At 40.2% G+C, this 18,672-nt stretch overlaps 1 protein-coding gene across 1 annotated transcript in view; it reads left to right on the forward strand.

Moving 5' to 3' along the window:
• The window catches only part of LOC306770164 (A disintegrin and metalloproteinase with thrombospondin motifs 20), an 84,662-nt gene that overhangs the window by 43,028 nt on the left and 22,962 nt on the right, over positions 1-18,672 (forward strand). The window contains 14 exon segments of the mRNA XM_079258991.1: positions 236-353; positions 2,592-2,687; positions 4,846-5,012; positions 5,151-5,280; positions 5,747-5,873; positions 5,957-6,167; positions 6,371-6,535; positions 6,853-7,023; positions 7,931-8,050; positions 10,306-10,413; positions 12,531-12,695; positions 14,063-14,332; positions 16,237-16,398; positions 17,118-17,294. Of these exon segments, the coding sequence (XP_079115117.1) occupies positions 236-353; positions 2,592-2,687; positions 4,846-5,012; positions 5,151-5,280; positions 5,747-5,873; positions 5,957-6,167; positions 6,371-6,535; positions 6,853-7,023; positions 7,931-8,050; positions 10,306-10,413; positions 12,531-12,695; positions 14,063-14,332; positions 16,237-16,398; positions 17,118-17,294 (2,187 nt within the window).

The following is an 18,672-nucleotide window of genomic DNA, read 5'->3' on the forward strand; positions in this document are numbered from 1 at the left end:
AAAGTGTGAGGCTGAAACTGTGTAATATAAATGCTGCACTTCTGAAAAATGCATTGTCATCCCATACTTCTTGGCCGTAGCAGCTCCTTTTTAGTTTGTTGGTTAATTTTAGGAGATGCACTCAGACACACACTTCATCTGCAATACTGAAATATGAAACCATACCTTTTAAGAAAAAAACAAATGACCCTAAAATCACTGATTCCTTTTCCTTCCTCTTCATGCTTCACTTCAGCAAGCTGGCTGTGACCATGTTCTTAACTCAAAGGCAAGGAACGACAAATGTGGAGTGTGTGGCGGGGACAACTCCTCTTGCAAAACTCTGGCAGGGACATTCAACGACGCTCAGTATGGTACGCCCTGCCGCTCGTATGACACATCCATTAATAGTTGACTGTGTTGCTATTAAACATACATGATGTCAGCAGCTTCTGCAGATAAATATGCTACTCAGTAAACATATAAGAGCCAAGACAGACTTCCATTTCCATGTGGTCATAATACAGACATGTCTCACGGTCGTATTAGACATTGATGTCATGGTGGTTATGTTTAAACATAACTAACATCTAACTAACAACAACTAACATCTTTGCCAAATTTGGGAAAAAACACAAGAAAGCAATATGTTCTAAAAGAGTAGAAACAGTCACACAGAGATCTCACTCTGTTGGTTATTAGAATAGCAAACACAAAACTGACATAATCCCCATGAGCCGTCCTGCTTAATGTGGTGCAGGCCAAGTGATGATTGCCTCCACACTTTTTTTTTTTAATTTTTTTTTTTTATTGAAGTTGCGACCGTGACATGGCAGAGGCATTAGCATGAAAAGCTCTGGGTGTGACTGTTTACTCTACGCATTTGCATCTCTGTTCATCTGATTTCTTTCTGCACAATTTTGACTGTTGGAGGCAAAGAGTTTGGAGGACTGGATTGAAGCAAACCAGGAGCTGACGTCAGCCCTGGAAGTCTGGCTTAACCTTAAGAAGGCGAAAACAAATGGGAGTGCAGCCCAGGCAGGATATCCCTCTGTTCCTGGGTCTGGGCTTGTCTTTCCGTCGTTCTTTCTTTTGTTCTTTTCATTTGACGTCTTTTTTGTCTTCATGTATTCTTCTACGTTACCGGTTTCACCAGACTAGAGAATGTTTGTTTGTGAGTGAAAGTAAAGAAGATAAGGAGAATTATTGTCAATGAGAATTCTTGCAGAGTTGTTACCAAGTGAATCTTGTGGGGGTTTATTTAGATGGATCCGAAGTCTAAAGAGGTTAAAACATAAAACTTGACCACACGGCTTTATTAATCGTCAAGCGGATCTGTGTGGAAAACCATCTGATGTGTTAGGTTAGAAGACAGAGGCATGTTTGAGGTAAACCCCAGCATTCCCCGCATGCACTCTGGTTTACTTTTTTTTCTTCATTCCTGGGTCCGTCTGTGGCAGTGGAGGGGTTATGTGTGTGGTCAGTTGCTAAGCTGTGGGATCTCTGAGGCTGCTGAAGAATTTTGAAAGCCATGTAGCCTCAGAGGGCAGACAGTGTTGATGGTTTCTAAAGGTGAAACACTTGTGTTTTTATGAGCTCATCCTATCTCCAGCAGTTTTGGAGGGGATTTGAGTTCACAGCCAAAAACATCTAAAGGGAAGTCTGAGGACAGCTGTGTGAGGATCTGATGTTTACTTGTGGTGATAAACACACACACACGTTCCTTTTTGTTTTTACTGGTGTTTATGAATGAAAAGCCGACATGGCTCTGTGAGATACACGAAAAACACATATTATTAGTAATAGAAAGGAAGCTTCCTCTACATAGTAACTTTGAATAGTAGCGTTTTTCATTTGGGGCGGGCACAGTCTGTGTTTATGTGACATTTTTGTCTCTCTCTGTATGTGTGAAATATTCTACATAGCTGTTGAGAAGCAGATATATAAACCGAGTGCTGCCCCCGAGTGGCTTAAGGTGTCAGACTAATTGCCAGATCACTTAATAACTTTTCTTTACTTCAGGTGGTTGAAATTCTTTGTCTTTGTTATAATTTTTTTACAGTCATTATTAGCTAACATGACACCATTGGTATTTCCTGAGAGAGTTACAGAGAGCTTGACAGGCTTTCATCTTTTAACTGTCCCCATTTATATATCATTTATTTGGATTCACGTGGCCCCCATCAAGCTTTCATATTCCGCTTTCAGTTGTCAACATGTAGCTTTCAGAGGCTCCCTCTTCCTCTCAGTCACTTGTGTTTAGTGTTGATCATGGGACAACAGGCGCTGTGAAGTAATTACAGGCCAAAAAAGTAGGTCCAGGGAATAATTACATATCATTTCAGAGCCAGGCCTCCGAGACTGAAACGAGGCCTCTTGCAGGTTATTTGAGATAACATGAGTTTTTCCATATTTTTCCAAATGTGACTTTTAAAATCCCCCATGGATGGAACCAGACTTCCTTCCATAGTGAAACTATTATGAAAATGGAGGTTGGATTGTTCACTGCTTTGATTGCAGCCACTTTATTTACCCTTCTGAGACTTCCTAAACATTGTGCAGCTTCCTGTTCCTCACTCCTTGGTTTTGTTTTGTTTTTTTCTGCTGTTCAGGTTACAACACAGTGGTGCGGATCCCAGCTGGAGCCACCAACATTGATATCAAACAGGTCAGCTACTCTGGAAAACCAGAAGATGACAACTACCTCGGTGAGCGTGCCTTGTATATGTCAGCACAGGAATGTGGTTTGAAGCAACTTAGGATAAGATTTCACTGTTTTTCAAGAGATTTAATCTGAAATGTATGTAATCCAACCTAATAAGGTGGATTCATTTCATCTCCTAAGTCTTAACTCACAACGGTCAATGCCATTATCCTTCACATGACCGTTACCCATATGTTACTCAGCGACCTGGTGCTGTGGAGGTTAGCGTTAACAAATGAGGGTTTGGAGAAACTGATGTCAAACCCAATTCAGAAAAGAATAGAAAAGTTTACAGTACATGGAGGAAATGTGGGGGGGTGTTGGTCCATCTGGGTTGGTTAAAGCTTGGTTGGGAAAGCAAATGGTGTGTCAGTCACTAAGAAAGATAAATGAGGCAGCGATAAGTGCTAATTAGAGGCATGTGGAGCACAGGCTGCATGAAAGCAGATACAGGGGCATAGGGTAAGGTGGACCCACCGAGCTCAGCCTGTGTGTTCATACGTCTGCTTGCATTTTGAGAGATGAAAAAGAGGTGAAATGATATATAGAAAAAAAAGATACTTAAACTGACTTGGAAAGATGGCTCTAGTAAAGTCAAGTTCAAAATATTTAGGATGAATTATCAGAAAACACATCTGGCAGATTGTCATCAGCACTTGTCCATTAAAAGGTTAACTCCTGATGTTTCTGGGAGCCACAGCTGCACTTCAAGCAGGTAGAATTATTTTTTAAATCTGGCTGATAGTTACAATATGCTGCAAGTTTTGACATTCAAGCAGATTCAGTATAAAAAATTTTGGCAACACAAAAGAAGACAAAATACCTTAAAAGATATGGCTCCTTCTTGGGTTTTGTGGATACCACTTACTAGAAGTCCCCTTTCCTCATACAGGTATTCTACATCTACACTGTCGAACTGCATTTATATTATAGACAATATCTTTCCATTGATAATGTCCATCAATACATAGTTCTGTGGTCCATGGCTGATAATGAAACTACAGCACTTATTTTCTTAACATGGCACCTTTTTAAGACATGGCGTGATATGAATATCATTATAATCCATTAGACTGAAATAGAATATAATGTTTTGGACTGAAGTAGATTGGGTTAGACTATTTTCAGTGTGCTTTATGATGACTTTGTTTTAAATTGACAATCTGCACACATTATATTTCTGGTATAAATCATTAAATAGCATCCTTTAAAGATGTTTAAGAGATGTTTAGGAGATTTCTAAACCTTGTGAAATTATGTTTTCATAACTAATCTTTTCTTCTTTTAATGTGCTGATTTGTCTGATTACCTGTTTTTTTTCACTCCTCATACTTTAAGGAAAGCCTACTGCGGAAAAAAACATCTTCTGGTTTCATTGGGTTCAGAAAACATTTAAGCTAATCAAACATCTGTAACTGTGTTATTCTGTGTACAATTGTAGGGCATTGTATATTTGATCATTCCCAGTAAGTGTCAGTGACAGCTAGAGATCATTGTCAATTCTAATTGGCTTCCACGCATACAATAATATGCAGAGTAAAACATACACAAAGCTCTATCAAGAGACTGTTTTGCCAAACTCTCAGAGATTCATATCTTCTGCATGTTTCTTGGAATGTTTTAAATGTTGGTAATAAAGAGAGAGGGGAGGGGGGAGGGGGGGTGTGTGTGTCATTTTGGCTTATGTTTATGTATTTGTTTGTATTTGCAGTCAGTCAGAGATCCATTGTTTGCATTGCAGTGTCGGTCACAGTGCATAGTCACTCAGTTTAACTGCAAATAACTACGACTAAGTGGCAGTAGTGTTTAAACATACTCTGCCCTGCAGCAATGGCTGTGCAAAACAATTGGGTTTGCTGTTCAAAGATGGTTTATTTAACATATATGCGCAGCCTTGAGTGGCCACAGATAGACGTAAATGCCATTCTGAAGCCACATTTTATGACATGCTTGACATTTGAGGCCTTTGCCCATTTTTATTGTTATAGCACAGCACAACCACATCAAACTGAAGAAAGCCTGGCTCCTCACAATGGCACATCAGCTTTCTGGAACATTTTTTGGGAATTTTGGCAGTCTCTAAAATATTGTTGATGTATTGTCACATAAACCAGTGTAGATATGAAGTATTTCATGCTCTTCTGTCTTGTTTCTTACTCCAGCTTTATCTGATAGCCAGTCCAACTTCCTTCTGAATGGGAACTTTGTGGTGGCCATGTTCAAAAGGGAAATCACCTTCAAGGGAACTGTTATTGAGTACAGTGGCTCAGACACGAAGGTTGAACGCATCAATTGCACTGACCGCATTGAGGAGGAGCTTGTTCTGCAGGTTCGAAGAAGTTTTCTCTTATTTTTTTTTTTGACGTATTCACATTTTCTTTTATCTGCTTGTGTCTTCAGATACCAAGCTTCCTACTTCTGTCTAAAGTGGTGATGTCAGTGTGTTTGGACACCATTGTTTCCGTAGGTCCTGTGTGTGGGAAACCTCTACAACCCAGATGTGCGCTACTCTTTCAACATACCCATTGAGGAACACAGGGAGCAGTTTTTGTGGGATCCCTCGGGCTCCTGGCTTGAGTGCAGCCGTATCTGTCAGGGTAAGATCTCAGCTTAGCCTCTAAAGTTCCACACATAGAGACTCTTAAGCCAAAATTTATTGTCACCTCTACAATTAAGTATTTATTAGAGATTTAGTAGAGATTTATTACCCAAAATGTGAAATTGATCAAGAATCGTAGTGATTTTTCAGCTCGTCTTTCATGGAATTTTGCTAACATTATCATTGCTTTTGTCTCCTTTAAAGGCACACTAACTCATCCTCACCTTCCATAAATCCCTCTCGCATTCTGACCCGAGCAAATCACCTTCACCTTTCATCTTTGCATGCTTCTTAACCCACATAAGCATTTCAGACTTTTTCTTTTGTAAGCAGGTTAACCACATGGGTTGGAATTTTTGTGTGGTCTGGGACCAACACTGGCAGCTTCTTCTGTAAGCCCAAGCTGAAGATGAAGACTCACGAAAGTGCTAAAGTGTGTGAATATTGCTCCTCATCATGTCTAGGTGAGCGAAGACGCAAAGCAGTATGCGTTCGTAAAAGCGATCTCCTCGAAGTGTCGGATCAACGCTGTGAGCATTTACCTCGTCCCGTTGCTGTCGCTGAGCCGTGCAACCCTGACTGCGAAGTCAGGTGCGCATTATGCATGCATACACCTGCAAAACAAATCCTGAAGCATGCACACTTAACTTATTTTTACACCGCCTCTCTCACAGGTGGCATGTTGCTGGAAAGAGCGAGTGTTCGGCTAAATGTGGCCACGGTTACCGCAGCCTGGATGTACAGTGTATGAAGTACAGCCTGGCACAGAGACAGAGTGAGAGGATGGACCCAAGTGGATGCAGCGATATTGCCAAACCTCAAACCAGAGAGCCCTGCCATGGAGATTGTCTGCTGAAGAGCTGGCAGTACAGCGCCTGGTCACAGGTACCGCAGGCTGGTCACAGGCCGGAGAAAACAACTTTTTAAACCTGCTTACTCAGCAAATACACTCAATTGACCGTAGTTCAGTTGTAGATATTCTTGAAGCAACTATATTAAGATTATAAGCACAAAGATATCATTGTGGGTTGTTTTTTTTTTTGTGTGTGTGTGTGTGTGTGTGTGTGTGTGTGTGTGTGTGTGTATAGTGCTCTAAGACATGTGGACGTGGTAGTCGTAGCAGAGAATCTTACTGTATGAACAATCTGGGCCGGCGCTTGGCGGATGGGGAATGCAGTGAGTACGAGAGGGTGGTTACCGAGTCTTGCAATGACCAGCCGTGTCCGAAGTGGACTGTCAGCGAATGGAGCGAGGTGGGCCTTCCCGAACACATCTCCAGTTGTTTCAGATGTACCATGCAGCAGAAATGTCGATGCAAATCCTCAGGATAGCTCAAGTCGAATAGAAATAAACAGCGCTATCGTGGTTGTTACTCCTCAGCAGGTGTGTGAGACAGGGTCAGAGAAACTACTGATGCATTTATATGACCTCTTAAAGATATTTGTGATATTTATGTATACACAAAGGAAAAATCAGCTGAACCATGAGTATCCAGGCCAATTAGGAAGACTGGATTATTTAATGACTGATTTTCTTTAATCTTTTTCAAAATCCCACCTGTGGCCATTAGTGCTTGGTGACTTGTGGGAAAGGGATGAGGCACCGACAGGTGTCATGCAGCATGGGACTCAGGGAGGAAAAGCTGAGCGAGCATTTCTGTGACTCGTCCAGCAAACCGTCTGCAGCGGGAACATGCGAGCTGCCTGAGTGTGCGTCCTGGCAGGTTGGCATCTGGGGAGCGGTGAGTCCTGCAGACACACTCGCACAGATAAGACATAGACAGTGTTTGTGTGTGTGACTGTGGAAATAAGTCTTATTTAGGTCTGTCTAGGACTGTGTGTGTGTGTGTGTGTGTGTGTGTGTATGTGGTCAAAAAGGGCAAATGTGTAGTGTTGGACTGTTTGTGTGTGTAATCTGATATGTAGGTTACGGACGGAGAGTGCTCTTTGTGACTCCAGCTGCTATTTCCTCCATGCAGCTTTCACTTTGCCCTCATATCCTGTAAGACTAAACTTGACCCCCAGTGTGCTCACAAACCCCCCTCACACACACACACACACACACACACACACACACACACACACACATACAGGCAGACATTCCTGCTCTGCATTCAGGTCTCGGTTTCCAACTGCTTCTCGATGGATTTGGCACTGTTACGGTGAAGCACAAAATGAAAAGGACGTGTATGAATGGGTGTCTTTGGCCATTCATAGTATAGTTTATACATGCAGGGCAAATTCCCTCCCACGTGTGTTTGTATGAAGTCAGATAGTGATATTTACAGAGCTGGAATATATCGAGTCATTACTGCTTGTGTCATTTTAATTTGCTGCTCAAATAAACAGATCCTGGCACTTCCTTTGCTGTCGTGATTGTGCTAATCGCCATCTCATGGCCTTATATGTGAGTTTAGAATTAAGTTAATGTTTGAGTTAAGGCTGTGGCTGATTATGTGTCTGTGTCCATGTATGTGTGTTTGTGTGTGCGAGTCAGGGTTTAAACCAGGCGTGCTTGGTCAAGCTGGACTTTGATTGAGGTCCCATCTATGAAACAGATCATGGCAGACAGAGTTAGAGATAAAGTTGCGGTCGACTCTCTGTCTTTGTGTTTATACGTGTGTCTTTGTGTTTAATTTTGTCTTTCAGTGTGCAGTGACTTGTGGCCATGGCTACCAGATGAGAGCTGTGCGATGCGTGTCGGGGGATTATGCCGACACTGTGGATGACAGAGAGTGTAATGCAGCGGCGAGGCCCAGAGACAGTCAGGTAAAATAAGCAAAAACTCCAGACTGCTGAACACAGAAAAGTAAGGAAAAATTAACTCTATAAAATACAGCACTGCAAGCAGATGGTCTACTCATCATCTACAGATACTAAGGAGCATAATTTAAGACCATTCAAAGGGATTTTTTTTACGAAAATGCTCATAAATGTGAAAAGTGCTTTTTTAGTTATTTCTTACATGCAAAAACCTCTTGGTTTTTGGTTTTTTTTTTTGTAGTGTGCTGTATAAAATATCTCTTAAAAGTGTTTTTTTTTTAAATCATTTGAACTTCATATTTAGCTGAGCTTCCTACAAAGATATAACTTATACGCAGGAATTTTGGCATAGGTTTCCCTGGACCATCAGTTTAGGGCCACAACAAATCTTTGTCAAATTAAATGACAGTAAAAACCTACCTGTAATCCAGAAATCCCAGCATCCATGTTTGTTAACTGGATGCTGGGATTGACTGTGAGCTGGATTGTCCTGTGGTTTAAAGAGTTAACATTTTACTTGATATTTATATTTTATGCCCTTTGATGGACTGGTGACGTGTCCAGGGTGTAACCTGCCTCTCGCCCAACGATATGCATGGATATGTATCCCTGGAACCCTTCTTTGGACTAAGAGATTAAAAAAATGGATGCATATTAATATTCTAAAATCAGAGATTCCACATCATGCATGCTCTCGTTCTTTCCGGTCCTCTGACGGTTGCAGATTGCTGTTGAAAGAAAAAAAAATGCAACACAGACATAAATACACTCCATCCTAACTTTTCTGTTGTCATTAATTTGAAATGACATTGTACTTAAAAACATTTAAATGTCTTAATTTTACACCTTAAGTCCTGAATTTATTTACAGTTTTGTAAAACAAAATAACTACATGGGAAAAAATATTTTAAAAAAAATAACAACAAAGACTGGAACATAAAAAGATGCAATTTGATATTTAATATATTAGTAACAATAACTAATACATAGAGAAATATGATAAACAAGTAATATAAATGCGTAACTAAAGTTAAAACAAAGTCTCTTTAAAACAGAATAGTTTGATATAAAGAGCTAAATTGAGGCTGTAAGTGGTCCGGTGCACATTTGCGACACCAGGTGTTCAGGGGTCGACCTGTTGGCTTTATTCTGTGAACCCAATGTGTTGGAAGTCCTAAAAAAAACTTCAAGAACAGCTTCGGCCACATTTTGGTCACTGTAGGAAAAATAGAGAAGCTAGAAACAACAATAACTAATCAATATCAGCATATAATGCAACTAACATTTGACATCAAGCTGATATAAAACAACATTAGGATGCAACTGAATTAAATTAATGTCAAACGCTCCAACAGTTTATCTCGCACCTGGCAGCGTCCCCTGGTTTGATATTCTCCAAGTTTCCAGTCGAACTGCGATCTTTTAATCCAATTTTCACTATTTGCTTTTCATCTGTTCATCATCTATTCTTTTGATGTTCAAGTAACACTTTTTCACTCTGAGTTAATCAAACTTCAAATCTCAGAAGTTTTTTCATCTGTCAAATCAACATTTATTAATAAATAAGTCACCTTAAAGAAAATGTTTGTTATTCAACATTTATTGAAATAAAATGACCAGATGATGGACAGCTCCGTTTAAAAAGCAACAAGCCAGAGTAGTTAAAGTAATGCACTAGTAGTCACTCCAGACATTCATTCATTCATTCATTCATTCATTCATTATCCTAACCGTTTAGTTCAATGAAGGGTCGTGGGGAAGCTGGAGCCTATCCCAGCAGTCTTTGGGCGAAAGGCAGGGTACATCCTGGACAGCTCGCCAGTCCATCGCCGGGCCACACAGAGACAAACAACCACACTCACACTCATTCCCAGGGGCAATTTAGAGTAACATGATGGTGGTCTTTGGATGGTGGGAGGAAGCCAGAGTACCCGTCCCGCATACACCGGCAGAACATGCAAACTCCACACAACCTTGCCCCAGCAAGTATTAGAAAATACATTTGTATCTTATGATCCATATGAGCTTTGTTTTGGGTGCAGTTTGGTGCTTTTTTTTTTGTTGTAATCTGATCCGAATCAGGTTTCAAATTAGGATTATCTTGATGAAGATGCGCAGAGACACAAACAGATTTTTTTTTTTTTTACTGGATCCTTGGGATCAAGAGAAGATCCCGGCATGTTTACTTTCACCTTTTCAGTTTCATCTTGTAACACTCATGTGCAACTGAGAGCTCATTTACATGCTGACATGGTTTGCAGGAGTGTGAGATGCCTGCGTGTCCTTGGGCATCTCCGGTACAAAGCACACCTCGTCCTGACAACTCTGCGCAGCTGCTAACTCAGTGGAGATATGGCTCCTGGACCGTGGTAAGGAAACAAATTGGGTTCAAAGAGTCTTGCTGGACCTCATTCCAATCTGTAGAGCAGACAAAAGCAACGTGGTTTTTGTTAAATAAAAAGCAAATCAGTGAGCCGCTCTATTCATCATTTTGTGTGTGTGTGTGTGTGTGTGTGTTATGTGTATGTTGTTTGTGTGTGCGTCTCGCTTGAGGGTAATTTTTTTGGTAAAAAGTCAGAATGAAAAGTTAGAATACCGATGGTCTATATGAGGGTGTGTCTGCGATTCTGTGTATTTAATAGAGGCAAACTGAGTGTGTGTTTACCCATTTTGAGTTGACATTTAATTTCGCTGTATGTCCCAGAATTCCCTCAGATAATGCATACTTTACATGGCTGCAATCCTTTGAGGCATTGTCTTTTGTAACTGCATCTTCTCACTTGAAAACACACACGTATGTAGACACACGCAGGCTCCAGTGTCTGGGCTGAGAGGCCTCTCCGTCTCCCTGATAGTTCGCATTGTTACTTGTGGCAAATGAAAACCAGATTCCATCTAAACACTGGTCTACAGTTTCTATGATTGAACCTCATCTGTCAATCTGAAAGTTGGTGCGAGCTCACATGTCAGAGAGGCCAGCGCCAGTGTGGTCCTGCAGACATGCACACACACACACACACACACACACGCACAGAGTACAAGCACACACAAACATGCATACCTCCTCAAGCAGTGGAACTGCCATCCTCCTGAAAGTGTCATCGATATGAGAGGGATATTAACCTGCTTGTTTGAGCTGGAGCCGTTTGATTGCATTAGGTATTCATCCCTTCAGAAATGTTTACTATGCTGTCCTCTGGAGATGGTTGGGAAAAAAACCCAGAGTTTAAGCAAGTGAAAGATAATCAGGGAGCAATTTCAGGATTCCAGTGCCTGCACAATAGACGGTTTTCTATACACATTCATTTGTGAGACGAGAGACCTGATGGATGAAGCCGTGTGGCAGAAACGTACACACATTCTTTATGGCAGATTTATAAGCCCATGAGTAGTTTTGGTTCTCATCCAGCGATCTGTCATCTTGACACTGTCCACAAACCTGATTTTCTCCATTTTTAGCAATAAATGGATGCAGACAGTCCCCCAATTAGCGATTTCCTCATAAATGTTTACGCAGCAAATAAAAAGACACGAACATAAAAGCTGTTGTAAAAAAGAAGTAGAATTTGGGCAGATTGTGAAACTGAGGTAATCATCGGTGAAGTACAGAATCAGGAGGGATCAGGAGGGAGACACAGATGTAGAAATGGATCGTGGTATGTCGGCTGTTTTCTGAAACAGCCTTTGGAAGACTGTAGCAGAGTGTGAGCCAACCTAAATACTTGTTTGTTTTTAAAGCCTCATGAACAACTTCTTCCACAGCCACAGTTAAATGAAGATTTATTACAAAACTTAACAATAAGACACAAACTGGAAAAAGCCCAGTTGCACAAGCTTGTGTGTGGGAACTGCTCACCTGAACTGTAGTTATGTCGAGGTCCGAATCCACTTCCATCAAAGTTCTCCAACAAGAAATAACCATTCTCTGCATGCTGCGCTTTTTTCCACAAAGTTACTATGGAAAGTTAAAAGCCCAAAAATCATCTCTAATTACAGCTTTTTCTTTTTTTGAATTTCAAGATTTTAAGTTTTAAAGTAATCAAAAAACTGACTTTCCCTCTTAATATAATAGAGCTGTGATTCTAATCCTTCTTGTGACCTGTTTTAACGGCTACTCTGTGCTGCTGCTTTTAAATTCCTGACTGAATTTGTGCAGAACTATGCTGTTAATCATGATAAACCAGAAAATCTTGCAATTAATCAGGATTAAAAAATGTCCTTTGCCCAGCACTATAGCAGCCAACGGAAATGTCTTTTTGGCCAAATCTGTGATTTACCGAAGGCTGCAGACAAGAGGAAACAGATGAGATCTTTTAAAACAAACAAAAGCTAATATGAGGTGCACTGATGGAAGAAAAGATTGGAAGGAGCTTCATGCATGATATGCTTTCACACTTTTTGCAGCATTTTGAAGCACAACCACCAAAACTATCACAAGAATTTCTCAAATTCCTCTAAAATGATTTGTTTACATTCATGTCCACAGTGTTCTGTGTCCTGTGGCAAAGGGAAACGGGCACGTTATGTCAGCTGTAGAGATGCCCAGGGAGGAGTGGCCGACGAATCATACTGTGCCCACCTGCCTCGTCCGCCAGAGTTCTCAAGCTGCTTCAGCCCCTGTGGCCAATGGCACGCCAGAGAGTGGTCTGCAGTGAGTAAAACATCCAAGTGTGTTCAATCAGTCCAGATGTTTTTCTAACTTGGTTAACAGCAGTCACGCAGTTCATTTTGCCAACAATGTGAAAATCCCCCTGACACTCGGGAACTGCTTTGATCTTAGACCGTCGCTGCGTGTTTTGATCTTTGTTTTTCAGTGTAAACTGTCGATGATGTCACTAAAAGAGCAGTGGTTGGCTGCAGCCAGCGAAGATTTACAACGAATATGTGGCTCTAAATCACCCTGGTTAATTGCCTTTAAAAGCCCTAATAATACTCTTGGAGGAAAATGTCGATGTCCATTAAATTTATGTTGCATTGAGTTGATTTGTAACACTGCTGTAGGTGCGGTTTTAGATGTGTGCAGCCTTGCACATTGAAACATGTTGAACATCATGAAGCATTTCATGGAAACAATGAATGAAAAGAACACTCTGCAAATACAAGGCTCATTTAGAGCCAGGATAATGCACTATAAACGTCTGATTTGAAAGAAAAAAGGAAATAATAATCAATAAGAATATTAACATCAGCCAAGAATTCAAACTAAAAACAAGCGAGCACAGAATCATTGTTTGACTAATATGATATCAAGTGTGTAGAATCAAAAGTCTTTGTGCATAAAGATCTTCTTTTTGTTATCACATGGCACTTATAGGAACACAGCAACACTCGCTGCTACAGTACAGTATCAGATAAAGTCATTTAGGATGAGCAGTGATGCTTGAAACCATTTAGAAATGCCTGACACACACACGACTGACATGTAAGCTTCAGCATTAGTTTGAATGATTAAAATTATTTTAGTGAGGACAGGCTTTATATATTTGTGACTGTGTATCCTGGAATGAACAAAAAAAAAACAAAACAAGGAAGAGTAAATGAGTTGAGGAAATCTAACAAATGTGTCCTGTGGATGAAAAATTCATGGTTTGGGACTCTTGTGCTGCATGTGGGTTAAGTTGGCTTGCCTCATTGTAGGATTAGTGACTTCCAAAGATAAATATCATGAACCTGATGTCATGTAATGTGTTGAAATGACCAAGTCAATAAGAACAGACGTTCTTAGGTTGAAGCGGTTTTGTACAGATGAACGAGCAGAAAATTGTCTGATCTGATGTGCCAAATTCATAAACATTTACTTGTCACTGCCTTTATTGCTACTGGAGAGGGTCGCAACATATTCCAGAAACATTGCAGGAAAAAAAAGTACATATATTTGATGTACATACTGATTCTTTTACAAAGTTCCCAAAGACTTGAGAACCAGGATGTTATGTTCTATATGCCATTTGCTTGTGGAAATAAAAATCTCCCTGCTTTCTTCTCTGTAACTCACTGTTTATTTCTTTTCTCACGCAGTGTTCAGTGACATGTGGTGTCGGTAGAGCCACCAGGCAAGTGGTCTGCTCTAACTACCACCAGCCGGTGGATCAGTCTCTCTGTGACCCGGATGGCAGACCTGTAACGGAGCAAGACTGCACTGCTGCACCCTGCCCTTCTGTCTACAAACGTCAGCCTATTTACGAGCAGCCATATGGATATCCTCAGGATCCAGGACGTCATCCAGGACACAGCAGCTGGAACGTCCCCTCAGCAGACAACCAGTGGAGGACAGGACCCTGGGGCGCAGTATGTTCGACTTACATAGCCTAGTTAAAGAAGTAGCTGTGTCCAGACATATTTTGTCCTGCGGGAGGAAGCTTACAGTCATATTCTTCATTAGCATGTGGCGAAGCTAAGATTATCTTTATGTATGACATGTGTGGTATCCTGCATGTAACATACTAGCTTTGCATAATAATGTGTTGGTGAGGTCTGTGTGTGTCTGTCTGTAAACACATTCTTGTGAACACATTTATACGAAGGGTGAGGTAGCAGATGTTTTCATTTCCCAAAGCAGAAGGCCATACATGGTAGCAGAGGAGTGTGTGCACAGTATACTGTACAATGCACTGTACGTGCTAACATTCAGCACAGTGGAATCCAACTCTGACTTAAAGAAGAACAAATATTAATGTGTTCGCCACTAAAGGTTTTTGTTGACTTTTCCATGACACCGATTCATCTTTTTTTTATCTTTCTTCACCTTGTTTGGTTGCAAGAGTGATGCAGGAGGGGTTGTTTTCCTTCACTTCGTTCTATTTCCTTTTGAGTAATTTCCAAGTTAGCAACACAAATGATTCAATGATTTGAAACAAAATTAAGAATACCGGAGATTTTTGAAAACGTATATGTCTATATTTGGTACAACATGTAGAGCTGCTTTTGTAACAATCTTTTAAAAACACCACAGTTGTGAAGAACAAAAAGCAACGAAATTACATCAATTTTAACACAGAAGCCTCAACGCTAAAGATATTGGAAATGCACACACAAACCACAGCCTTATGAACTGAAGCATTAGAGGGACCATAACTGTGTTAAAAAAGTAAGAAATAGCAATGACAGAAAACTGACTGTGAGGTGAACTTCTTTAGAACTGGGCCAGAATTTGATGAGTTAGCATTGTTAGCTTACAATGGCTAATGTTACGTTCACAGAACTGTAAGTTTAGCATAACACAACCACCAATGACTCTTTACAACAACACTGTTGATACACAAAGCTGGACTTCATACTCAGCAATCGGCTGTTGACATATGTCAACGCTCTTTGTGGCACTAGCCATGTTGGAGCAAGAGAGAATGAAGATAACTAAAGGGAGGATTGAAGCCTTGCTAGTAAATAGTTTTTTCATTACTGATACAGTAGTGAAGGCTGGTATAGTTACCTGCGCCAAATACAACCTGGCAAGAAAGCCAGCTCCATTTGGTCAGAAAAACTAAACACCTGCTCTTTGTGACTCTATATGTACTGTATATATCTATAAAAGATTAACACAAAGACATCACCTTTAAATGGAGTTCACTCCAACATAACTGGAAAGGAAATAGTGCTAAAACAGACTTTGCATGTCCTCCCACTGTGGGAGCAGTGGGAGGACATTGTGAGAGGATACACAGCACTAAATGTTCTCACTCCCATTAACAGAGAGCATATATCATTGTACTTGGATAAGGAATGTACAAAATACCTCCTTCAAGGATGAGATGTTCAGTGTTGAAATTCACCGACTAACTTTCCGTCTTCAGCAGATTGTTTTAAACGTGGGTTTTGACTACTGTGTTTTGCTTTTGGAGAAGCTCATAGTATGCATGAAAACTGTCAAGAACTGTCAATGTGTTCTAGTTTTCTGTACATACAAATCTGCTTGGGTCATGTTTTCCAGCAGTGGATGAAAATCTCTTAACCATAGAACAACTTTAAATTTCTTTCGATATGTGAAAGAAAAGGACCAGTGGCCTTTAAAGTTGGGTTCAGTAGCAAAACAAAACAAAAAAACAACTAATATTATATGTAAAAAGCATGTAGTAGGGACAGACTAGATAGCTTTTGGGGCTTTGACCCAAAAGCTAGAAACTACTAAGGTGTTTCATTTGATGTGAGTTAGATCCTTATTCTGAATAAAAACACACACTGTGTTGGCTCTCCAGTGTTCCAGTACCTGCACAGGAGGCTTTCAGAGGCGAGTGGTGGTGTGTCAGGATGCTGATGGCCGCACTAACACTTACTGCGATGAAAGGGTCAAACCTGCTGAGTCCAAGAGCTGCGACTCTGGACCCTGCCCTTTGTGGAACTATGGTGTCTGGGGAGAGGTGAGCTTGTATTTACCATTAGAAGAAAATTATTTACTTTTTTTTACTTCCTGTCGTCCGTTTGTTAAGTACAAGCAATCTATCCACATATACACAAATACATCCAAGCAAATACTCTTACATATACACATAAATACATCACATCAATGAGGTGATTTACTCACATCTCCTGTTTTCCCCCTTTTTGTATATTATGTATTTCCCATCTGTCTCTTTTTCTGTGTGAAAAAAGAAGGTTTACTCTATTTCATTTTCTTAAAAGGTGCTGTTTTTTTGTGTCCTATATGTAAAATATACATGTTTAATGCATCAGGACATGGAAAAATGCTCTATAACCCTATTAGCATAACAAAACAGCATCAAAGACTGTCACTTTTTTTTTTTTTTTTTTTATGCAAAAACTGTTATGGTGCTGGAACTGTGTTTAGAAGAGTAAATGCACCCTTACTGCTTAGTTAAATCATTAGCAGGCGTAAGCACCTCTATAAAACAGACGTTCGGACAGTTTGAAGTCTGAAGTACTTAGATGTGTATTAACACAATAGCCAAGGAGAAAAGAACTTAGCAGTGCCTGTTAATCTGGGATGGGTTATAAGGTCGTTGAAAAAAATTGGTAATGGAAAGTGGGTGTGCTTTGTTAAGCATGTGACTGTATACCCAGAAACTCAGATCAGTGCAGGGATCCTTAATGGAACATGTTGTTTGCCGTTTCCCCACAGTGTACCCAGACCTGTGGTGAAGGGAGGAGGACTCGTTTTGTGGTATGTCAAAGGCCCAACGGGCAGAGGCTCAATGACTACAACTGTGACATCCTGGACAAGCCGCCTCACATGGAGCAGTGTAATCTGCATCCCTGCCCGGGCTCTACCTCCTGGCATAGACAACCATGGAAGCCGGTACGATAGTACTAACTCATTCTCCTTCAACACTTCTCTTCTTTGCTAAGGGCTGTGACTAGGCATGGTGTTTTAACATGACTTCAGACATGTGTACTGAGTTTTCTTTAAGCCTCAAACTGTAGGAGATTCTGAAGTAAATGCTGGATATCAAGAGCCACTGCTGACTAGTCAGATCCAGCCCACCCAGATGGGCCCTGCAGTGGCACGGTGCTGATTTAAACATACAAAAACAATGCTGCTCCGCATAGAGGATCATTAAAAACACATGGATCTCATTTTGAGTCAAGGTTCCAAATTAAAACCTATAAACCAGGACAGTGTTGACCAACAGTGCCATATATTTATGGAGACATAACTCTGGAAAATTTTTAGTTCATATATGAGGCGTGAAGTTAATGATCTTTTCTGTTATTACTGTCTTCACCCTGTATCTGCAGTACACAAGTGTATATTTGTGTATAAGAGTTAATATTATGACCTTTTTATTGAACAGCAACAAAAAACTGTCAATGTATTTTGTATGTACCTTTGTACAGTGACTATATTTTTCAAGTAGATAGTTTGTTTTCTTACTGAATATTTAATATTTTACTGGTGCTTTCACAGTCAGATTTCTCTTTATGAGTAAATACAGTCTGTAAGGAGGAAAATATTTTCAAGATATGATATCATCCTTACTTTTGTTTGTTTTTGTGTCTGCGTCAAATTTGGCTTCATCTCCATGAGGTTACATGATCTAAAAGTTATTGTCATCGTCATGTTCAGATGCATTACGCAAACGTATCTTTAAGATGAATATTCAAGGCCTAATTATGTACGTTTAAATGAAAATCTTTTATTTGTAAGTATTACATAAAAGTTACTTCTTTGTTATTCAAGAAAGTATTTGTATAATATAGTCCAGGGTTGCCCAAATCTGGTCCTTAAGATCTACTATCCTGCAGCCTTTAGTTGTAGTCTTTCTTCAACACACTTGAATCAAATAATTATCTTATTACCAGGCTGCCGCAGAGCTTAATGACACCTGGATGATGGAATTGAGCCATTTTATTCAGATGTGATGGAGAAGTGATGTGTCTGAAAGTTGCATGAATCTCAAGGTCCAGACTTGCAGTCTTTTCCATAGAAGATGGACGACAGGCTGAATTATTCTGCGACACCTTTCTTATATCTAATAGAAATTTTTGTGCTTCTTTTTTAAAACCGTAAAGTCATTAGACATGAGCCATTTTTTCATTATCGCAAACTACAAACGATCATCTCAAACAGGTGTCTAAAATTCTGGTCCGTGAAGGCCACTGTCCTGCAGCTTTTAGATGTTTTCCAGCTCTAATGCATCTGACTCAAATTAAATAAAACCAAGCAATTGTTGCAA

Source organism: Telmatherina bonti (genome assembly GCF_933228915.1).
Source record: "Telmatherina bonti genome assembly, chromosome: 2".
Lineage (NCBI taxonomy): Eukaryota > Metazoa > Chordata > Actinopteri > Atheriniformes > Telmatherinidae > Telmatherina > Telmatherina bonti.